This window comes from Dromiciops gliroides, chromosome 2, assembly GCF_019393635.1.
Source record: "Dromiciops gliroides isolate mDroGli1 chromosome 2, mDroGli1.pri, whole genome shotgun sequence".
Classification (NCBI taxonomy): Eukaryota; Metazoa; Chordata; class Mammalia; order Microbiotheria; family Microbiotheriidae; genus Dromiciops; species Dromiciops gliroides.
Window position 1 is genome coordinate 178,498,613 of NC_057862.1, and position 23,907 is coordinate 178,522,519.

The 23,907-nt window shown below is 40.5% G+C and overlaps 1 protein-coding gene across 6 annotated transcripts in view; it reads left to right on the forward strand.

Annotated features, from left to right (window-relative positions):
* Positions 1 to 23,907, forward strand: part of CHD8 (chromodomain helicase DNA binding protein 8) — a 64,986-nt gene that overhangs the window by 19,624 nt on the left and 21,455 nt on the right. For all 6 annotated transcript variants that reach the window (XM_043983053.1, XM_043983050.1, XM_043983055.1 and 3 more), the window contains 20 exons: positions 1,912 to 2,969; positions 3,743 to 4,114; positions 4,837 to 5,222; positions 6,658 to 6,772; positions 8,485 to 8,667; positions 8,774 to 8,842; positions 9,275 to 9,330; positions 9,953 to 10,070; positions 11,547 to 11,630; positions 14,410 to 14,547; positions 14,698 to 14,819; positions 14,965 to 15,208; positions 17,293 to 17,469; positions 17,786 to 17,929; positions 18,866 to 19,121; positions 20,213 to 20,423; positions 20,798 to 20,993; positions 21,597 to 21,764; positions 22,578 to 22,757; positions 23,613 to 23,723. In XM_043983053.1, coding sequence (XP_043838988.1) covers positions 2,127 to 2,969; positions 3,743 to 4,114; positions 4,837 to 5,222; positions 6,658 to 6,772; positions 8,485 to 8,667; positions 8,774 to 8,842; positions 9,275 to 9,330; positions 9,953 to 10,070; positions 11,547 to 11,630; positions 14,410 to 14,547; positions 14,698 to 14,819; positions 14,965 to 15,208; positions 17,293 to 17,469; positions 17,786 to 17,929; positions 18,866 to 19,121; positions 20,213 to 20,423; positions 20,798 to 20,993; positions 21,597 to 21,764; positions 22,578 to 22,757; positions 23,613 to 23,723 — 4,173 coding nt within the window. In that variant the 5' untranslated portion in view covers positions 1,912 to 2,126. The remainder of the gene's footprint in view (positions 1 to 1,911; positions 2,970 to 3,742; positions 4,115 to 4,836; positions 5,223 to 6,657; positions 6,773 to 8,484; positions 8,668 to 8,773; positions 8,843 to 9,274; positions 9,331 to 9,952; positions 10,071 to 11,546; positions 11,631 to 14,409; positions 14,548 to 14,697; positions 14,820 to 14,964; positions 15,209 to 17,292; positions 17,470 to 17,785; positions 17,930 to 18,865; positions 19,122 to 20,212; positions 20,424 to 20,797; positions 20,994 to 21,596; positions 21,765 to 22,577; positions 22,758 to 23,612; positions 23,724 to 23,907) is intronic.

Here is a 23,907-nt window from a genome sequence, read left to right on the forward strand (position 1 = left end):
GGAGGAGGCAGAAGGATGAAGGAATGGTTCAGGCAAGGGTGAGAATAACTTTAAAAATGAGATGGTGAGGATACATTTCATGAAGCTGAATAAGAGATCGTGTTGATGAGGGAGTTTTGAGTTTTGATTGACATGTCAACCATGATTCTTACTCATATATGGTAACAAGCCTTTCCTATACTTTTACATAGCCTGAATTATGCAGTGGCCTAGAAAAAACAGAATGCATAGTAAAAATTTTTTTTTTTAGTTATTTTTTTGGTTTGTTTTTTTTTGTGTGGGGCAATTGGGGTTAAGTGGCTTGCCCAGGGTCACACAGCTAGTAGGTGTTAAGTGTCTGAGGTTGGATTTGAACTCAGGTCCTCCTGATACCAGGGCCAGGGATCTATCCACTGTGCCACCTAGCTGCCCAATGCATAGTAATTTTCAGGGGAAGTATTAAAGTAGGTGTAGGAAACACTATTGAAGTTAGATCATTCACTGTGGTGACAATCATTTAACACTTTTCTGTGCCATTTTCCCTATTTGATGCCCCCTATCTTTTGAAACTGTTATGGGATTAGTTATTATATAGTACCTTGGTGACGAAGGAGTAAACATTCAATTATTACAGAACAAAACCTTCTTGGAACTTCCTCTGATACATTGCTATTGTTTTTCTTTGTATCTCCAGTAGTACTTTACTAAGTGCCTGAGATTATCATGTAAAAGGAGCAGGTTTTCTCATTTTCATTTATAATTGTCAAGTGACAGTATTTAACCAATTCCTAACCCAGATTTTTTTTTTCAATTTGACTTTACCAGTGGTTTCAAAGACTGTTGTGGTTATCTATTTATTAAATAAGTATACTTGACTGTCCTTTGCAAAGCAGATATGTCCTAACAGAAATTAATTTGTCCAGAATACAGGAAGTTCCCTGATATTCCATTTGTATAATCCCATTTATCTCTTAGAATAGCAAAAATTTGTTAAGTATTTTAGAAGGGTCCCTAAGACTGAGGACCCTACCATCATCATTTAGTGAATCCAAGCCAAATAGGCTCATCAGACAAGAGGGAAACAACATGTTGGCAGTGGGAAACTAGGCTAGATTTGGAGTCAGAACCTGGGTTCAAAATTTAGACTCTGCCACTTCTTACCTGTATCACCTTGGGTGGGTCATTTAACTTTTCTGGGGCCTCAGTTTTCCTCAGCTACAGATTTGAGGGAATTGAACTAGAACACTTCTGAGGCTCCTCCTTTGCTCTGTATTTATGAGTCCCAACTGGAGCCTTCTGTCCTGAGAAAAGTAATTCATATTCAGGGAATTCTAAAGTGGGAAAGAAGAAGTAGATCCTGGAATTGCTGAAAGTTTAAAGAATCCCAGCTGTATCAGCTTGTGCAGGGTGTTTGATTAAAAGTACAGTTGTGCCTGAAAGGTAGCAAAGAAGCCTTAATAGATACAAAGAAATTTATTAAATTGAATGTATCAAAAGTATTTTCATCTACACTCACTGAAATTTTTAGTGGTGTAGCATTAACTTTGCCAGTTTTAAGACCAAGAAACATGTAAACAAGTAAATGTCCTCATTCCTAATCTCTAACTAGCACTGAGAAATGTTGAAATGTGTGAATTAGAGGCAAGATGAGGTTGTTGGTGGGAGAAACATAGAGGAGGAGGTTAGGAGCAAGAGAACCACAGGAAAGGAGGGATTGGATTGATATTTATTTTGAAACACAACTGTGATTATATCTTTTTTTTTCCTTTTTGTCAGGTCTCTTCTCCCTAGCCCTCTTATTTCTCCTTTTATCCTTCTGGTATTACTGAGCCTGAGGGGAAACTCTTACTTTAAAAAAAAAAGAATTCTCATCATAGTAGATTTATTATTTCTCACTAACTCTTCTCATACTCCATTTTTGTTCCCACATAGGAATTCTACCATCATCCTCTGAAGACTTAACCATCTTATTCCATGAAGGCCAGGACAACTTGACATTTGTGGGTCCCTTGCCTCTTCTGCAGAATAGCTATTCTTCCCCATTGTGTGCAGCTTTTCCTTAATAGGGGAGGGGAGGGGAGAGCCAGGATCCCCCTCCCCTTCCCTCTTTAGAACTCTGTGAATACTTTCCACACCTCTTTCCCAGGATGGCAGACCCCATCATGGACCTTTTTGATGACCCCAATTTATTTGGCCTGGACTCTCTAACTGATGACAGCTTCAACCAAGTCACACGAGACCCCATAGAAGAAGCCCTTGGGCTGCCAAGTACCCTGGACTCCTTAGATCAGATGAATCAGGATGGTGGAAGCAGTGACTTGGGAAGTTCATCATCAAGTGGCCTGCCCCCTCCAACGGAGGAAACCCCTCCTACAGAACCTCCCAAAGAATCAGCACCTCCAGCCCCAGAGTCACTGACCTTGCATGACTATACTACTCCACCAGTGGGCCAGGAACAACCCAACCAAACTATCTTACAGGCACCACCACCACCAACAGGACTTCTTCAGGTCTCCAAGGGCCAAGAGATCCTGAGCCAAGGAAATCCTTTTATGGGTGTCTCTGCCACAGCTGTCTCCTCCAGCAGTGGCTCAGGGCAACCCCCTCAGACAGCCCCCAAGATTGTCATCCTCAAGGCCCCACCTGGTACCTCAGTCACAGGTGCTCATGTGGCACAGATCCAAGCCCAGGCCATCACCAGCACAGCACAGCCTTTAGTGGCTGGCACAGCCAATGGTGGTAAAGTCACTTTTACCAAGGTGCTAACTGGTACTCCACTTCGACCAGGTGTCTCCATTGTTTCTGGCAATGCAGTCTTAGCCACTAAGGTCACTGGAGGCCAGGCCACAGTACAGCGCATTGTTCAGCCCAGCCGGCCAGTAAAGCAGCTGGTCCTGCAGCCGGTTAAGAGTTCTACCACAACTGGAAACCCAGGGACCGGAGCAACACCACTGAAGCCTGCTGTCACACTGACCTCAGCTCCCACTCAGGTGACTCATGTGATGGGGGAGGTGGGCTAGATTCTGATTATGGGTCAGACTCAATCCTAAATTTAAACAATAAGGAGGCTTCTCTAAATTCCATGTTTAGTTTTGTTTTGATTTTGTAGCTTATGCTTGTTACCTGTCCGGGTGGATAGTGATAGTATGGCCTTAGGCCTTTGCCTTCATGACTCAGTGTTTGATATTTTGCCCTTCTTTTATTACTACCTCACAGTATTTTCAGCTGGGAGCAGCTAAATTGGTTTTTTTGTTGTTGTTGTTGGGATTTTGGGGGGTTTTTGCAGGGCAATGAGGTTTAAGTGACTTGCCCAGGGTCACACAGCTAGTAAGTGTCAAGTGTCTGAGGCCAGATTTGAACTCAGGTCCTCCTGAATCCAGGGCTGGTGTTTTATCCACTGTGCCACCTAGCTGCCCCCTGGGAGCAGCTAAATTGTCCAAATGTGGGTAGGGAGGAATAGTAGTGGACAAGTAACATCTGAAAGAAGTTTTTGTTCTTATTGCAAGGTTGGTTAAAGATAGGCCTCCATTATCTAATCATCAAGATTGAATTATTGCTGTTCTGCCCAGTAAATTGCCCTTTAGCTAGTGAGAGGGGTCCCTGCTGTTAGAATGAAATCTTAGAGTGACCATGAGGCAGTTTGACATGGAAGGGACATGCAAACCTAGGGCCACAGAGTTTAGGTCATAGAACTGATGTATACTTTGGGTCTCAGGTTGTGCCATAAAAATCTTCTTTTACTATTTCCTGTCCTTAATAACAGGGTGAATCAAAGCGCATCACTCTGGTTCTCCAACAACCTCAGTCAGGGGGGCCTCAGGGCCATCGGCATGTCGTGCTAGGGAGTCTGCCAGGCAAGATTGTGTTGCAGGGCAACCAATTGGCAGCCCTGACTCAGGCCAAGAATGCCCAAGGGCAGCCCGCCAAAGTGGTGACCATCCAGCTGCAGGTGCAGCAGCCGCAGCAAAAGATTCAGATTGTACAGCAGCCACCCTCAGCCCAGCCACAACAGCAGCAGCCACCCTCAGCCCAGCCCGTGACCCTTTCCTCGGTGCAGCCAGCCCAAATTATGGGACCAGGACAAAGCCCAGGCCAAAGACTTACAGTACCACTCAAAGTGGTACTTCAGCCACAGGTAAGGCTAACTCTGGAATGGGTGGAAGGAAAAGAAGGAAAGCATGGAGTTCTCACTGTACCTACCCAGAACGCCCAGGCTAGCTTTGTTACTTACCTTTGTCCCCAAGTAAATGTGGTCGAATACAACTAGTTGAACATAAAAACTATAGTGCTTACAAGGTAAAAGGATTAATTTGGAGAGTGGACAAATGAGATGATTATTTAGTGCTTTGGGCCCGTTTTAAATCATCTCCAGATTCTCTCTAACCGTTTTTTCCCATATAACTGAAATAAAATAATTTCAAATACCCTTCATTTTAAAGATGAGGAAACAGGAAGAGTGAAGTGATTTTCCCAAATAGGTTGGAAGTAACAATGGCAGTTATGTGCTTGACTATTTCCTTATCTAACAATCTTTGCTAGTTCTTTCACTTGCTAGTTGTTTCACTTGCTGCTTTTCCTAGATGAGTTGTTGGGGCAGGATCATGAATGAGACTAGGAAGGCAGATTGAGGAGATTGGAGAGTGAAGGTTGAATTTGTGTTTGTGTTGCTTTTCATTCCTCTCCAAGTCCCATACCACAACAGCACAAAGCCTAAGGACAATACAGTCTGAGCCCAGTTTGTCATAATAGATAAGATAATTAAAGGTTAAGCTACCCTTCCTCTTTACCCCAGAACTATGTTTTGGGCAGATTTCACAATGTAAGGATGCTGAAGTTCTGCTTTATGTATTTCTGCAGGCTGGCTCTTCCCAAGGGGCCTCCTCGGGCCTGTCAGTAGTTAAAGTGTTGAGTGCCAGCGAGGTGGCAGCTCTGTCTTCCCCAGCAGCCCCTGCTCCTCATCCCGGGGGCAAAGCTGGGGTAGAGGAGAATCGAAGGTTGGAGCACCAGAAGAAACAGGAGAAAGCTAACAGGATAGTGGCAGAGGCCATTGCCAGAGCCCGGGCCCGAGGGGAGCAAAATATCCCACGAGTCTTAAATGAAGATGAGTTGCCCAGTGTGCGACCTGAGGAAGAAGGCGAGAAGAAACGCAGGAAGAAGAATACTGGAGAGAGGCTCAAGGAGGAGAAACCTAAAAAGAGCAAAGCTTCTGGTACCTCCAAGTCTAAGGGCAGGAGTAAGCTAAAGTGAGTATTTGCTGCCACCCTGAGACTTGAGTCAATGGCAGCCCTTCTTGGGGTTTTGGTCCCCATTAGGTTGGGTGTGACATCTGATGGGCAGTTTTTGCAATGAAGATTTGTGACAAAAGGCAGTAGAGTATTTGTGTACAACATTTCACATTGAACATTGCCATCATTTGCTTGGTAGAACTTTGAGAATTAAGGGATAGAAAAGATTAAATGCCAGCAGGAGTTGAAGATTCCAACAGTAAACTGTGACTTGTCTTTCCACAGTTCCTTCCTTTATGATGCCTCTGTGAGCATGATAGATTACATCAGAGTGGGGCCTCATACTATGCGAGATTTTCCCAACATTCCTAAAATGAAGGAAAAAGCTGCAAGGAGATGATGGCTCCACTCCTTCATCCCTCAACCTTTGATTCAGCTCCTATAACTTTGGGCCATACTAGGAGGTGTTATAGCCTATTACATCATTCTTGTCACAGTGAGGAGTCCTTTATGCCCAATTTACTACATTTCCTACTTCCCATATTTACCAGTCCCATACCTTCTTCAAAATACTTCAGGGATTTGTAGCTGGAGTAATTACAATAAAAAATAGTAATCTCTTACATTTGTATTAAGGACAGTTGTTCGGCATCATTAAATGATTCTGTGGAAATACAATGTTAGGCAAAAGAATGTTATGGGAACAGTTCCATAGCAACATTATTAATTGGCAATCTACTGAATGATTTTACTGTAGTGTTTCACATGACTTGATGTTAGGATTTGGTTATACCATATTAAAAATGACTGCAAAACAATAGTAGTTAGGATAGCCTGTGCAGGGTAGATTTACAAAAAAGCTTCTATAGCCATTAACTCATTTGATCCTCACAACTACTTTGTATGGGTAGGTATTAACCCCAGTTTTTAAGAATTAAGAAACTTCAAATTCCAAGTGGTTAAATAATTTTCCAGAATTCTTTCCACCACCAGTATTCTGCCTCTCATTTGGGACTTATGGGATTGACTTGTGGCTGTAAAAACAACATTGGCAGATCCCATGGTCTTTAATGGTTTTAGGGAATTGAAATGGACCTAGTCACAAATAGGAATTCTCGTCCCCTTCTTACCAAGCTCCCTTATCCCCTTGCCCTACCATAAATACAAATGTATATACATGCCATCAGTTTTTACCTTTCTACAACCACCTCCCACAGACAATTGAATTCCTATAGTAGGGCAGCTAGGTGGCACAGTGGATAAAGCACCAGCCCTGGATTCAGGAGGACCTGAGTTCAAATCCAGCCTCAGACACTTAACACTTACTAGCTGTGTGACCCTGGGCAAGTCACTTAACCTTCATTGCCCCGCAAAAAAAAAGAATTCCTATAATGATATATGTTTGAGGGGTCCCCAATACCTCACTGAAAGTGAATTTTTTTTCCTGTCTCAGCACCATCACTCCTGTGGTGAGTAAGAAGAGGAAACGAAACACCTCATCTGATAATTCTGATGTGGAAGTCATGCCTGCACAGTCACCCAGGGAGGAGGAAGAGAGCAGCATTCAGGTAAAAGATCTCCTGGAAAAACTGAGCTGATAAATTTGGTGACAGAGCAGGACATGTCCCCAAATTAAAATGATGGTGCCTAAAGCTAAAGGTACCAAAAATGTACATATAAAGACTTCATATCTCCCTGAATACTTTTCTACAAAATCATCTTTTGAATTCTTCTTTCCTTATACTTAATGCTCTGAAAGTAGTCATAATTCTTATTTCCCTTACTCCAGTTGCTTCACAAATTAAAGATATAAATGAAATAAGAATATAAATGCAGTACTACTTGTTAGCAACATTTTGGTTTCAGTCAGAATTACCCTAGTTCTCTTCTTACCTGACCTTTTCCATACTTCTGGGTTTTGACCATCGCTTTAAACTGGAGCACCCTAGCACAAAGCTTTTTTCTTTTTCTTTTTTTTTCTTTTTGTACTTGGAGAAACATACTGTGAAGACCAGAAGAATGGAAGCTCAGACCCTTTGTTAGCTTACAGCTGACATTGCATTTGAGTTCAGCACAAATCATTAATGTTCATGATAACCACTAGAGAACACTTTTATCCCCTGATCTCCGTTCTACCCTAGTCTCTGTTCCTTCTGTCATAATAATACCTGTAGTACCTTGTTGTGAAGATCAAATGAGCTAATATATATGAAGTGCTTTACAAATCTTAAAGCCCTACATAAATATCAACTAAAACCAGGTCCTTGATGACCTTTAGATTGGAAATAGCTAGCGCCATTTCCCAGAGTACACTCTAGTTTCTTTCATGGTCAGTCAGGTCTACTCCTGCCTTTAAATCGAATGGCTAAAATTTAATAAGTTTTCCTTTCTCTGATTTTATCTTCTAGTTTGATTTTCATGGGAATTTGGGGGTGAAATATGAGCATCTTAGACAGCAGACAGATATTCTTAGTTTAATGACCCAGGAAAGAGTAGTATTTATAAATGTATTTTTATTAGAATATTGCCTAAATGAAATTTTAATGTAAATATTGCCATTTTCTTAATGATTTTACATAATTAATATTTTTGGAACACAACAAGCATTTATTAAGTATTTACTGTGTTCTAGGCACTGGCATACATTTATAAAGAATGAAACAGTTCCTACTCATAAGAAACTTTCATTCTACTGAGGGAGACAATAAATACATATGCACACAGTACAAAAATAAATTAATAAATACAAATATATACAAAGTAATTAAATACATTGTAGTTCAGGAGGGAAGACATAGACGGAGGGATTGTGAAAGGCTTCATGCAGAAGATGGTACTTGGACTACATCTTTTTTTTTTTTTTTCCGGGGCAGTGAGAGTTAAGTGACTTGCCCTGGGTCACACAGCTAGTGAGTGTCAAGTGTCTGAGGCCAAATTTGAACTCAGGTCCTCCTGAATTCAGGACCGGTGCTTTATCCACTGTGCCACCTAGCTGCCCCCTGGGCTACATCTTAAAGGAAGAGAGAGATTCTGGGAGGTAGAGGTAAGGATAGAGTGTATTCTAGGCATAGGGGGTGGCCAGTGCAAAGGCAGAGAGATGTCAAGTGAAGTGTTGTATATAATGAACAAAGAGTTCTACCTATGTGAACTTTATTGGTAGATACAATAGAAAGTAGGGCTTAGGATTACTTCAGCTTATAGAAAGAATTGGGATTTTACTGGAATTTTTGCCTACTTTTAAACTCCATCTTGGGTTGTCTAACCACTGTTGCCTCTGCAGAAGAGACGCTCAAATCGACAAGTGAAGCGAAAAAAATACACGGAGGATTTGGACATTAAGATCACAGATGATGAGGAAGAAGAAGAGGTAGATGTGACTGGTCCAGTAAAGCCTGAGCCCATTCTGCCTGAGCCAGTTCAGGAACCTGATGGCGAGACATTGCCATCCATGCAGTTCTTTGTGGTAAGCTGAATCCTTGAGCCATATCAGGGAGAGTACTAATAGCAAGAGCAGGGTTTATTCTTACTGCTCAGAGTTCTCTGCTGACCACTTTTATCTCTTCTTATAGGAGAACCCCAGTGAAGAAGATGCAGCCATTGTGGACAAAGTGCTTTCTATGCGGGTGGTGAAAAAGGAGGTTAGGCCTCTATGCTTGGTGTCAGCCTACATCTTTCTACTGCTAGACGTTTCACTGTTGAGAGACTTTATCCATCAGGGCATGTTACTAGGGTTTACCTGTGGGAGGGTAGTGGACATTGACTGGTTAGAAATTAGGAAGAAGATAATTACTACGTTGGCTTCTCTTCCAATTTACCAACCTGGGGTAGATAAAAGGTTGTAGAGGATTGTTTAAAGGACAAGCTAGGAGCATGCTATTATCATTCTAGGAGACCAACTCTTTCCCATTCTAGATTGATAGTGCACAATAAGAGGATTGGACATGAGGTATCCCAGGGTTTGCTGCCGCGAGTTCTGCCTCTCTAGTGGTCCCTATGTGGTTAAAGTTAGTGTTTCTTCTTTAGGGTGATAGAGAAGGTGGGACTATAATTTCTAATTTCTTTCCCCTTAGCTTCCTTCTGGACAGTACACAGAAGCAGAGGAATTTTTTGTCAAGTATAAGAACTAGTAAGTATACCATGCCAAAAATATTCATCCCTGAGACTAAAAAGAATGGTAGTGATTTTTCTTCATCCCCTCCCCCATACTCTGTCATGGGAAGGAATGCTTCTCCTTTTTCCTTCCATCTCCCAGCTCATATAATGAAAATTTTGGAAATAATTCTTCCAGTTGTTTTGTTGTTTTTCATCTGTTTAGGGGGGGATGTTTGTATCTGATAAAGATTCTACAGGCTATTCAATTTTACTCCGATTAATATATAAATTTACATGTTGTCTCTTCTGACAACATAAGCTCCTTAAGAACATTTTTGGTTTTATATCCTCATAGTAAACACTTAATATATGCTTACTAATTTATTGTTTTGTTTTGTTTTTGTTGTTTTGTGGGGCGATGGAGGTTAAGTGACTTGCCCAGGGCCACACAGCTAGTAAGTGTCAAGTGTCTGAGGCCATATTTGAACTCAGGTCCTCCTGAATCCAAGGCCAGTGCTTTATCCACTGCACCACCTAGCTGCCCCCTGCTTATCAATTTATTGATGATTTTTCCTGGGTCTGGAGCCATTTGCTTATCAGTTTCCCTTTCCTACAGTTTAAGTGTTGTTTTTATTTGTATTTTTTTCATTTTCTAGTTCTTACCTGCACTGTGAATGGGCCACTATCTCTCAGTTGGAGAAAGACAAGAGGATACATCAGAAACTTAAACGGTTCAAAACCAAAATGGCTCAGATGAGACACTTCTTCCATGAGGTAATTAGGAATAGATGCTGCCTCTCCAGCTGTGTTGTGGTTTTTTTTCCTAGAAGCATGGTCTCCTAGTAGGGCCACAATTTCTTGACATCAAATCACTGAATATATGGTTGGGTCCTTAAAGAATGTATGGTACAGGGGCAGCTAGATGGCACAGTGGATAGAGCACTGGCCCTGGAATCAGGAGTACCTGAGTTCAAATCGGGTCTCAGACACTTAACACTTACTAGCTGTGTGACCCTGGGCAAGTCACTTAACCCCAATTGCCTCACTTTAAAAAAAAAAAAAAGAATGTATGGTACCGTACGAGGTATTTGTTTTTTTCCATTGCTACACTTGGGCTTCTTTCTTTATTTAACTTTCCCATTCTTTGTTTTCCTAGTTATAAAATTATTCCTTAGTTCTTTAGAATCTTTTTAAGTGCTTCACATTAACATATATAAAGTACTTTGAACTTCTCTTGAAAGAAGTAGCTGTTTTCTTATATAAGTGTAAATGAATCAAAGAACTGGTCCATTTAGGATTTATTTCTTTTCTAAGACTTACCATGAACAGTTAATGATAGCTATAGACATAAACAGCTGTCTTACTAAAAGAGTATTAATTTTGTTAAAATTTCTAATCCAGTATCACTGAAGCATCTTTTTACAAGATTGTCATTTTCTTTCTTCAGCACTGATATCTAGCCTGACTAGTTAGACTCTTTAGCAGGTTTACAAGCTTCTTCTTTTTTTTTTTCTTTTTTGGTGGGACAATGGGGGTTAAGTGACTTGCCCAGGGTCACACAGCTAGTAAGTGTCAAGTGTCTGAGGCCGGATTTGAACTCAGGTCCTCCTGAATCCAGGGCCAGCACTTTAACCACTGTGCTACCTATCTTCCCCCTACAAGCTTCTTAAAGTAATTTTCTACTTATAACAAAAGTGTGCAAGATGTTCTTCTACCAAAGTAGGAAACCTCATGTATCCTCTGCATTGCACTCTATTCCCTGACAGCAACAATTAATTAATTTTTTATTAATTTTTTTAAAAAAGGAAAAAAACTTTTTGAGGTTTAGAAGGAAACTGGGGGATATCATCAAAAAAGGATTATCGCCCTAGAAAGTATAAGATGCATTTAGTCATCCCCTAAAGGCTGATATAGAGACTTTCTGACATGGTTTTAACAGAACTGTAAAAGAAAACTTCTTCTGACTCTTCACCTAGAGAGGTGTAGGTGTGACCAAGTAGACTCTGATTTGTTCATATTTGAAGATGTTACTGACTCAGCTAAGTAGTACTTATATTCTGAGATATTAGTTGCAATAGGTTTACACTGATCTAATTTCTTTCTGACTGTAAAATTTGCAAGTACTAAGAGTATAATTCAGCCATAGATATAGCTATGGTGTCAGAGCATGCCCAAACCAACTAAATAGCAGATTTAAGTCATTACTAGATGGTCTTCTGGTCTTACTGTTTATGCTCATGACCAAACTAGGATGAAGAGCCCTTCAATCCAGACTATGTGGAAGTGGACAGGATATTGGATGAGTCTCACAGCATTGACAAAGACAATGGTGAGGTGAGTTGTAATGTGAAAATAAGTAGAAGGATGTAATGGGTTTCTTTTTTATAGAACTGGTAGGTTATATGTCCCCTATTGTCTTGGTCTATCTTTGATTTTTCCAGGTAAAGGTGAAAATTCCTTGGGAATTAAAAAGTACTTTCATCATTTCCTTAGGCAGAATGGCTGAGGTAACCATGGACTAAAACTCTAGGAGGGGAAAATAAGCTAGGAGGCAAGAATTGCGATTCCAAATGCTTCTTGCTTTGACATCAGTTCCTTGGAATTATATTTTATGTCTATTGAATGGAATAAGAAAACTTGGTTTCCTTGAGAGGAGTTTTTTGGACAAATAAAAAATGTCATTAGTAATTGGGTTGTTTTTTTTCTTACCCCCTTGATTATATAATAATAGCTAACATTTACATAGCACTTTAAGGTTTCCAAAATTTCATCCTCACAACAACATTGGAGATAGGTGCTATTGATATCTCTATCTAGATGATGAAACTGAGGCTGAGGGAAGTTAAGTGAGTCACAGAGCTGCTAATTATCTGATGCCAGATTTGAACTCGGATTTTCCTGACTCCTGGTCCACTCTTATCCACTGCACCACCTAACTGCCTGTTATATAGAATAGGCATTGACACAATGACTGTTTGTTAGTTCTGAAAATTGAGCAACCAAATACTTTTGTTCCCATTTGGATGCTTAGCCTATCCCCCTCTCAGGAGTCTTTGGTTAGAGGGCATCTTGGTGGTGCAATGGATAAAGCACCGGCCCTGGATTCAGGAGGACCTGAGTTCAAATATGGCCTCAGACACTTGACACTTACTAGTTGTGTGACCCTGGGCAAGTCACTTAACCCTCATTGCCCTGCAAAAAACAAAACAAAACAAAAAAAGTCTTTGGTTAGTACTTGCTCTTTTTCACCCATCAATCAGCATTCCCATCATTGTCTGTATTTAGCATAACAAATGGAAAGAAATTGTCATCTTGCCATAGCTCTTTCAAAAGTTTACTATTCCCTAAAATGGCTTGTTGTTCAGATATTGGTTAAGCACAGCACTAAGCTTAGGTGCTTAGAGAACTGCCACAGATGAAAGCTCAGGTATTTGATCATTTTGTGCCTCAGTTTTTCCTTTTTAAAAAATTTTTGAAATCATGCAGTACTTATGGTATCTGAATACATATTGAAGCATAATTTTTTTTATTAGTTCTTTTGTCTGAAGGTGGGTTTTTTTGTGTTTTCTTTCACAACCTTACTAATGTGGAGATGTTTTGCATGACTACAAATGTATAACTTATATTGAATTGCTTGAGTTCTGGGGGGGGGCGTGGGATGTGGGGTGCAGGAGAGCACAGAGGGAGGAAGAGAATTTGGAACACAGTTTTTTAAATGGATGTTAAAATTTGTTTTTACATGTAATTTGGGAAAAAATAAAATTCTAAATAAGTAAAGGAAAAAATTTTTTTTGAAATCCTGAGACTGTAAAATGTAATGCCAGCAGTGTATGACTTGGAAGTTTTCAACATGATCTTGCATAGAAAGGGACATGAGATGCAGGTTAGCACCTTCTCTATAATTTGTAGTCTTAACGAGTTATCAGGGCTATTGAAAGGTTAAGTGACTTGCCCCAGGGTAACACAGCCAGTAGCTATTGGAATTGGGTTTTAAACTCAGGTCTTCCTGGCTCTGAGGCCAGGTGTTGAGCTACTATACCATCCTACCTCTATGAGACAAGATTAATAGAATAATATGATGATAATGTCCAATCAAAGGAACAGAACTATTATTCTATCACAGCACTTCACATATAATAGGTACTTAATAAAAGTGTATTGTTTAATTAATGATGTCTTCTATGTGATTTATTTCTACTGGCCCACTTTTTTCTCATAACTGCCTGCCAGATGTTGAGGTGATTATCTTAGGCCATAATGCTTCCAGATTCCTATAAGTTGGGCTGTAATTTGCTACCTCTCTATTCAATTCTCCTCTTATTTAAGCCAAAAGTTGATACTCAGTAATTTTAACAAAGTCCTACAAGCACTCAGTCATCTTGGCTTTTATTTTAAATAGTAAATCTTGGGGCCTTGTGTTGTCACAGGTCACTACTATTTCCCTTTAAATGGTCCCTTACAAAAAAATGTTTTTTGAGCATAGCACTCTAATTGGAGCAGTAGTATTCCTCTCTACCTTCACCCTTGTTACTTCTTTTCAGTGATACCCTCTCCTAATTATTTCCTAGCTCCTTGTGGCTCACAAGGAGACCTCTTCTTCACCAGCCTCCTGACTGTTCTTGAGGTAGCATCTGGACTACTGATAGCCCCAGGGGCTGAGGCCCAGTGGAGGTGAGCCCTGCTATGCTGCCTACAGGTTTAGCCTGTTCCTACTTCTAAAAATAGCCTGGCTACAGCCAAGGTTTTATGCAGGAAGAGGGCGGTGGAACAAGGCACATGGTCATAGCAGCTATGGATTTTAAGATATTTCAGTGTAAGGATAGTTTTTGCTTATGCTCAGCCATTGAAGATGTGTTACTACTCAATGTTCTGTAGGTTATTCTGTAGAAATTTTATTATTAGAACAAGCTTTACTTTTAGCCACTTACCTAAAGTGATCAGGGCCATTAATCTTGTTTTAAGAGGCACACTAGGTTAAACCCAGAAGGACATTTACACTTTCTTTATTGTTTTAAGCTTTGACAGTCTGTAGTCTGGTTGAGCAGTAGGACTCCTATAGCCCTAGCCAGGAACTAGGAGACTCTGTTAAAATCTTGACTTATTCTTCTCTTAGCCTGTAATTTACTACCTGGTCAAATGGTGTTCTCTACCCTATGAGGATAGTACTTGGGAACTGAAAGAAGATGTGGATGAGGGCAAAGTCCGAGAGTTTAAACGGATCCAGTCAAGGCACCCAGAGCTCAAAAGGGTGGTAAGTAAGTGCTACTTCCAAAACAGTGTGACTTGTAAACGTTATGCTGAATTCTCCTTGAACTACTTACTATAGCCTCCTATCAATCTTGGAGATTTGTTTTTTTGCTACTGTCTTCATTCGACTTCTTATTCATTTCTCATTCCTTAGAATCGTCCTCAGGCAAGTGCCTGGAAGAAGTTAGAATTATCACATGAATACAAAAACCGGAATCAATTACGAGAATACCAGCTAGAAGGGGTCAACTGGTTACTTTTTAACTGGTACAACAGGTAAACAAAACAGTGGGCATGAAAGATCTGGGCTCAATTTGGGCTTACTTTTCACTATTCATCTCTTGGAGATAGTATTTCATGCTTCTAACCCTGTGTTAAAGGCAGCACCCTTTGACCCTTCTTTTCTGTGACGGTTTTGCAGGCAGAACTGTATCCTGGCTGATGAAATGGGGCTGGGCAAAACAATTCAGTCCATTGCCTTCCTACAAGAGGAATATAATGTAGGCATCCATGGCCCCTTCCTGGTCATTGCCCCACTCTCTACAATTACCAACTGGGAGAGAGAGTTCAATACATGGACAGAGATGAACACTATCGTGTACCATGGCAGTCTGGCCAGCCGGCAAATGATCCAGCAATATGAAATGTACTGCAAAGATTCACGGGTGAGCCTTCTGTGTAGGGAAAGGCCTTTTCACATAGCAAATGAATGAAAAAGCTTTTGTTAAACACTGATTGTGTTCTAGGTGCTATGAACATAAATACAAAAAGCAAGATAGTACCTGCACTTTGGGAAGTTAATAGGGGAAAACAGTACACATGGTGGGTGGTGACCATGAATTGCTATTTTAGTTTGGGAAGTCATAGGAATGGTGAGTGAAATCATAGGGCAGTTGATTGTCATATCCTTTCCAGGAATGGTTAGCGGGGATTGGATTGTTGTTTGATCTGAGGAGAATCCATGGCTACTTGGCAAATAGCTAGAAGGGGCAATTGGATGGGGGGGATGGGGGATGGGGGGGGCGGGGATCTCACCAGTCAGGAGCATAGACATATTGGCTTGGTGGTGGCTGTTTAATTCATGCAGAAGCTTAAACCCTACTGAACTGAACTACCTGCTTTAACTCACCCTGCCTTTTTGTAGTTATGTGAATTTACAGATTCTTTAAAGATATCTTCATAGAGGTTTTTATCTGGGCTATATATAAAGGCATCTATCTAATGGCACATTGCTTATCCAGAGGTCACTTAACCAACAGCCCAGACAATCCAGAAGCAGCTGAAAATTAAGGAATAAGTAAAAAGTCACTTTTGACAACTAAGATCCAAATGTGTACTAAATTAGCTCAAGATGTTAAAAGTAAGCCCCTCAGGCACTCACTTAAAGCCTTAACTCTCTTTAGACAACCTTAGCTATCTGATTTCCTAGAAGAAGAGGAGTCTGAGAATTGTGGGATAGCACCAGAGTCATATAGTGATGGTAATGAGAAGGGATAGCTAATAGGAGACCCCCAAAACTGTAAAATACAAACTCAGGTACTCAAAATGTTTTGACAGCCTGGAGCCATTTAGTGGACAAAAATAGCTTTGTAAACCATTAATGATCCTTGGAGAAGATTTGAGAAAATTAACCTCCCTCCATTTGTTGCAGACAGTGGGTCCCATAGGTGTGGAATATTTTACGTGCTATCAGTTGTAGTTGATGTGTTCGTTGGTTTTGCCAAAATGCTTTTTTTGTTTTTTACTCTTTTTTCATCTTTTTTACAAGAGAAAACTTGGAGGGGGGAGGGTGATACATTCAGAAATGAAAAGTGATGTAAAAACCTAATAACCAATAAAACTTTATTTTAAAAAAATAAACCTTTATGGTCCTTTAGGGCAGTCCTATGTTAAAAAATAAAGCTTTGAGCTTTGTAAAGTCCTTTACTCATAGCTTCCCTGTTGTGGTACATAATGCAACGTATTCGCCTGTGTTATGAGGCAAAAGTTAAGGCTCAGCAAGGTGAGGTGACAGGATCACCTAAGTATAAGTGGCTGGCTTAGAGCTCAGACTTCTCTTGACTCACTCCCAGCATCTTTCACCCAGTGCCACCTTTCAGCATGGGATAGTGAGAAGTATTCTGAATGATGATGATCCCCCAAGTCCTGTTCCAGTGATTTATGGGGTGGAAGTACCTAGATTTTTAAAAAATCTATTCATGCAGAATACAAACTCTGACAGGTCCTACCAAGTTGTAAAGGCTTCATGCCTGGCCCAGAGATGTGTACTGTATATATCTGTCATCCGCAGAGCAGCTTAGCTCAGTTCAGAGGTGGTCATCATTAGGCTGATCATGCAGTGACAATTTTTTTGGCCAAAGCCCTTCTTGAAAAAGATCAAGGGGTAGCAATTTGTGTCAGAGAACCCATAGGAGTGAAATTAATGCATCTGTAAAGTATTCTTTGAAGACAGACATTTAAAAGTGATTTCCTTTTTTAAAAAATTAACATTTAAATGTTTTTGAGACTTAAAATGATAAAGATTACCTTTATTTTATTCTCCCTTATAATTTTTGTTTATTCCCCAGTGTGTGTGTGGGGAGTACTCTATATTTTATATTGGATTATTTGTTATTTGTTGGGAAGAAAGTGATTTAGATTATTTTGTCAGTAATTATGCATAGCAAGGGGATAGTTCAGGAAGTTCATAATAGCCTCTCTTTTGCAGAAATTTTCAAATAATTTCCAACTTTTGTCCTTTAATGCTCAGGGGCGCCTTATCCCTGGCGCATATAAGTTTGATGCCTTGATCACCACTTTTGAGATGATCCTGTCAGACTGCCCTGAGCTAAGGGAGATTGAATGGCGTTGTGTCATCATCGATGAGGCTCATCGACTGAAGAATCGGAATTGCAAGCTGCTTGATAGTCTCAAGCACATGGACCTGGTGAGTTTACCAGACTTATTTGTGGGAGAGATTTGACAGGATTAATCACCTCTATGGTATTAAACTCCTCTACACTGCTTATGAGAAAGAAAGCAAACCAAAGTAAGGGTATTCATATCAAGTGAAAGGATCTGGTAGCCAAAAGTGGCCATATGATTTTTAGAATCAAAAGGGATATTAGTGTAGGTACAAACCTGTTCATTTGATTAGCCAGTTAAGATGAGATTCCAGAGAACCTAAATGACATCTAATTAATGGCAAAGCTGTTTTTGTAACGTTTGATTTCATATTTCCTCTTTCTTTTCTTCATTTTCAGGAGCATAAGGTGTTGCTCACAGGAACACCCTTGCAAAACACTGTGGAAGAATTGTTTAGCTTGTTACACTTCCTGGAACCTTCACAGTTTCCTTCAGAGTCAGAGTTCCTCAAGGACTTTGGGGATCTCAAGACAGAAGAGCAGGTAGAAAGTCTGTTTTGTGAATTTTTGACCTGTACTGCATCATGAATCCCTTTGACAGTCTAGTGAAACCTATGCATACCTTCTAAGAATAATGGTATTTTTAAATGCGTAAAACAAAATTGTTGTTAGTTCTTCCTTCTCACAGAGGACCATGACATGGGGAGGTGATTTCATGGCTTGTAGTGAATTGGATTTAAGTTAGGGAAGGCTGTGCAAGGTCACCAACCTCACTCCTCCAGAACCATCTGGGTCCAATGGCAAGATATATATCAGGATGATTGGAGATGGCCCCAGATGTTTTTTGTTTTGTTTTAAGGCAGTTGAGCTTAAGTAACTTGCCCAGGGTCACACAGCTAGTAAGTGTCTGAGGTGAGATTTGAACTCAGATACTCCCAACTCCAGGGCCAGAGCTCTTTCCACTGCACCAGCTAGCTGCCCTTAAACAAAAATAAAATAAGAAATTAAAAATAAATAACAATTTAAAAATAAAACAAAATACATACAATTGCAAAGAAAAACAGTTATTTTGAATACAGTTATCAAAATTTTTTTAGAAAACGAGATCATAGATCCCCCATTAAGAATCTTTGGCTTAGCACAAATAATATATGATAGGTAAACATCTATTGTCTTTCCTCTTCTGCCTGGTGACCTTAATCCAATCATATGATAATGTCCATGACCTTCAGCTTTCAGATTCTGAGGTACTTTGCCTACTTTCACTTCTCCATTCTTTCTTTTGGGGGGCGGGGTGGCAGGGCAGGGGTGGGGGTTAAGTGACTTGCCTAGGGTCACACAGCTAGTAAGTGTCAAGTGTCTGAGACAGGATTTGAACTCAGGTCCTCCTGAATCCAGGGCCAGTGCTTTATCCACCTAACTACCCCCCTCTCCATTCTTTTACTACGTGATGTATATTTCTTTCTTTCTTGGATTCAGGTCCAGAAGCTACAAGCTATTCTGAAGCCAATGATGTTGAGAAGACTCAAAGAAGATGTGGAAAAAAACCTAGCTCCCAAACAGGAGACAATCATTGAAGTGGAGTTAACCAACATCCAAAAGAAGTATTATCGGGCTATCTTGGAAAAAAACTTCTCCTTCCTTTCCAAAGGAGCAGGTCACACAAATATGCCTAACCTCCTTAACACAATGATGGAGCTGCGTAAATGTTGTAATCATCCATATCTCATCAATGGTATGTACCATACTAGTTCTTACTATATATTTATATCTCCAAATTGTGTGAGTTATCCTCAGAGAAACAGGAAATAGTTTCTTCCAAATCACAGAAAATCCTTTCTTCCAGGCTCAGCCAGTTTAGGGTTATCTTTTTTTTTTTTTTTAGGGTTATCTTTTTTTATAGATACATATAAAACCATTTTTGTTTTTTGTTTTGTTTTGTTTTGTTTTTTAGTGAGGCAATTGGGGTTAAGTGACTTGCCCAGGGTCACACAGCTAGTAAGTGTTAAGTGTCTGAGGCTGGATTTGAACTCAGGTACTCCTGACTCCAGGGCCGGTGCTCTATCCACTGCGCCACCTAGCTGCCCCTAAAACCATTTTTAATGTGCTATTTCTATAGTTGCCTATCTTATCCTTTCTAATCTCCCAAGTAAGGTTATATTAATGAGAATTCTACTAAAATCTTTTTAGTCAAATATGTTCCAAATGTGTGCACTTTTCCCTGATACTCTTTCTTTCTTTCTTTCTTTCTTTTTTTTGCATGGGGAGGGGGGGTGTTGCAATGAGGGTTAAATGACTTGCCCAGGGTCACACAGCTAGTAAGTGTCAAGTGTCTGAGGCCACATTAGAACTCAGGTCCTCCTGAATCCAGGGCTGGTTCTTTATCCATTGTGCCACCTAACTATTCCCCACCCCAATACTCTTGTAGCTGAGGGGTTCTTAACCTGGGCTCCATGAACTTGCTTTTAAAAAAAAAAAGTCATAAATGTGTTTCAGTATAATTGATTTCCTTTGGAATCCTATGTGTTTTGTTTTAAGCATTTAAAAACATTCTCAGAAGGGCTCCATTGGCTTCACCAGACTACCAAAGGGGTCTGTGACACAGAAAAGGTTAAACACCCCCTGCTTTAGATAATTTACTGTTTTGAACTGTACAGTTGAACTTTATCATTCAGGGGTATTCTCCTTGGTCCTGAATTATTTTGTTTTAGAAGTGTTGACCATAAATTAGGCTTCCTTTTTTTACCCTGTTGGCCCATTCCTAGTCTTGACAAAATAACAACATGCTTCTTCAGCTCTCAGCATTGGTGTTGACTCTCTTAACAGGTGCAGAGGAAAAAATCCTCACAGAATTTCGGGAGGCCTGCCATATCATTCCCCATGACTTTCATCTTCAGGCCATGGTTCGCTCAGCTGGTAAGCTGGTTCTCATTGACAAGCTACTTCCAAAACTAAAGGCTGGTGGCCATAAAGTGCTGATCTTCTCCCAGATGGTTCGATGTCTGGATATCCTGGAGGATTACTTGATCCAGAGAAGGTGAGAGATACACTAGCCAACCAACCTTTGGAATTAGGTTTCTAAGAGTATTGGTTTGGTGTTAGAGTCTTATTTTGTTTGTTCGTTTGTTTGTTTTGCGGGGCAATTAAGGTTAAGTGACTTGGCCAAGGTCACACAGCTAGTAAGTGTCAAGTGTATGAGGCCAGATTTGAACTCAGGTCCTCCTGAATCCAGGGCCAGTGCTTTATCCACTGCGCCACCTAGCTGCCCTCTAAAAGAGTCTTTTTTAACCTTTAACTTCTTGACCTGGTTAGTGCCAAACTACAGAGGTATGGGAAGTAGTGATCTTGGTTAAAGCACTAAGTTTATACTTGTTTTTACCTATTCTAATCTTTTCTTTATGATTTACTTAGGTACTTATATGAACGTATTGATGGACGTGTGCGAGGTAACCTACGTCAGGCTGCCATTGACCGCTTTAGTAAGCCTGATTCTGACCGATTTGTCTTCTTACTTTGTACCCGGGCTGGTGGCCTTGGTATCAACCTTACAGCTGCAGATACTTGCATCATTTTTGATTCAGACTGGAACCCACAGAATGATTTACAGGTAATTGGTCACTTGTCACAGCTCTTAACTATTAGGGACAGACTAAAATAGCAGATTGTTCAACTAGCTGGGGTTCTCTCATAGGAAGGACATGCTGTAAAATTGTCTGCTTGGTGAAGCCCAAATGAGGGGACAAATATCTTCTCTGGAAACTGACTGAGGGTTTTAATGGTGATCCTTTGCCTTTGCCCAGAAATTCTAAATGGTTAAAGGCTGGTTCATCTTTTGGATACAGCTCTTGCTTTACTGACACAGCATATAGGTAGAGTAATGACATTGAAATCTAGAAAACTTAGGTTCGACTCCCATCTTGGTCATTTACTACTACATAAGTGTCTTTGAGGCAAATAGCTTATCCTATCTAAACCACAGTTTCCCTTTCTGTAAAATGGTTTTGAATGCTTAGGTTTGTCCTTCATTCTCGAAGAAGACCATGACATCAAGGTGATGTCTTGACTTGCAGTGAATCCCCTCTATGAAATGGAAAGACTACTTTTATTGCCTACCTCACAGGATTGTGATGAGGCTCACTTTGCAAATTTTAAAGCTTTATATAAATGTCTGATATTACTAATGTCTCTTCTTTTCCATCCCTTCAACTAGGCCCAAGCACGTTGTCATCGAATAGGGCAAAGCAAAGCTGTCAAAGTTTACCGCCTTATCACTCGAAATTCTTATGAGAGGGAGATGTTTGATAAGGCCAGCCTCAAATTGGGACTGGATAAAGCAGTGCTTCAGTCCATGAGTGGTCGAGATGGCAACATCACTGGGGTGAGACCTTTCCTCCTACAAATTTCCTCATTAGGACAAGGGGTAGAGAGGGAAGCAAGAGTCCATTTTACATAGGAATTTGCCACCTTTTTGGCTTTCTCAGTTTTTTAATCCTGGGAGATAAAATGAGTTAAGAGATTATGGAGTGGGGCAGCTAGGTGGCGCAGTGGATAGAGCACTGGCCTTGGAGTCAGGAGTACCTGAGTTCAAATCCAGCCTCAGACACTTAACACTTACTAGCTGTGTGACCCTGGGCAAGTCACTTAACCCCAGTTGCCTCACTAAAAAAAAAAAAAAGAGATTATGGAGTATGTGTATATTAGCATGACCTAGTGGATGAAGAGCTGTCCTTGAAGCCTGGAAGACATGGGTTCAAATCTCTTCTCTGTCTCATATTCATTCTGTGACCCTGAACAAGTCACCTAACCTCAGTGCTCTAGGATATACTCTAAGACTACAGAGAAAGCTACAAAGAAAGTGCTAACTAACGTGCATTGGAAGAGGAAGTTTCTTCACCTGAGAGTTGAGATGCTGGTGCAATTACAGCCTCTATCTATCTCTATTCCTGTATATGGTGTTTTTTTTTTGGTTTTGTTTTATTCGTTTGTTTTTTCGCAGGGCAGTGAGGGTTAAGTGACTTGCCTAGGGTCACACAGCTAGTAAGTGTCAAGTGTCTGAGGCCGGATTTGAACTCAGGTCCTCCTAAGTCCAGGGCCAGTGCTCTATCCATTGCACCACCTAGCTGCCCCACCCCATATGTTTTACAGTGATACTTTGGAGTAGATGACAAATCTTTTTACCTAATTTTTGCAGATTCAGCAGTTTTCCAAGAAAGAGATTGAGGACCTCTTAAGGAAAGGTGCTTATGCAGCCATTATGGAAGAAGATGATGAGGGTTCCAAGTTTTGTGAGGAAGATATTGACCAAATTTTACTAAGGCGTACCACTACCATCACCATTGAATCTGAAGGGAAAGGGTCCACATTTGCTAAGGTACGTTCTGCCTGTATAGTAAAGTGAAAGTACAGGATCATGGAGAGGATTAGTAATCCCTAGAATTTAAATTCTTCAGTACTTCTAAGCATGTGTGGTATCTTCAGCATGAAGCATAAATTGTAGCGCACACATCCCCCCTCCCTTTTCTACCTCTTCAACCCCACACCCCGGGTTCAATCTAAGTAGTTAGGCTACATGAGCTGCTATGGCTAAAAAAAAGTACTTAGCAGCCAGAGTTGCAGTGATGAGCCTCTCTCACCTTAGCTAAGATGATCTTCATATTAGCTTAAACCTGGATCAATTTTTTTTTAATTTTCCAAATAGTAAGCATTCCTATTCATTCATTCATTTTCTCTCTCTCTCTCTCTCTCTCTCTCTCTCACACACACACACACACACACACACACACAACCCTCCACCTCTCTTCTCACTCTCTCCCCCCTGTCTCTTCCCCCTCTCTTTGTTACTACCCCCAAATATACATAGTCCAGCAAACCTAATTCCCACATTGGCCGTATCCAAAAATGTGTCTCTTCTTATATTTTGAATATGTCACCTCTGTGAGGATGTAGGTAGCATGCATGCATGCATGATCATCATCAGTCCCTTAGAATCATAATTGGTTATTGCATCGACCAGTTCCTAGGCCCATTCTTAAAGTCTTTCTAGCTTGGTAGAATTTGTCAAAGCTTGTGCTTTGCTGACATTGTCTTCAAGAAGCCAAGTTCACCTTCACATCACAATAAAATATTTAGGCTTTTTTTTCCTACTGGGGTGGTCAAGGTACACTTTTAAATAAAATGACACACACTCCCCCTTATTTCTTCTCTGTTGTATCTCCTTGTTCAACAGGCTAGCTTTGTTGCTTCTGAAAATAGGACAGATATTTCTCTGGATGATCCTAACTTCTGGCAAAAGTGGGCTAAAAAAGCTGATCTAGACATGGATTTGCTCAACAGCAAGGTGAGTTCTTCATTCCCTTGGGTGGTAGCAGATAGACTTCTCCATTTCGGGATGCTTTCTCAATACTGCTTCTTGTTCCACTGAGTCTGGGAAATGATCTAATGATGTGTATTATATCACCATAAGTTGTTTCCCCTCCTTGAAGGGGGCAGAGTATGATGAAAGTTTGGCTTCCTTTTCTCCT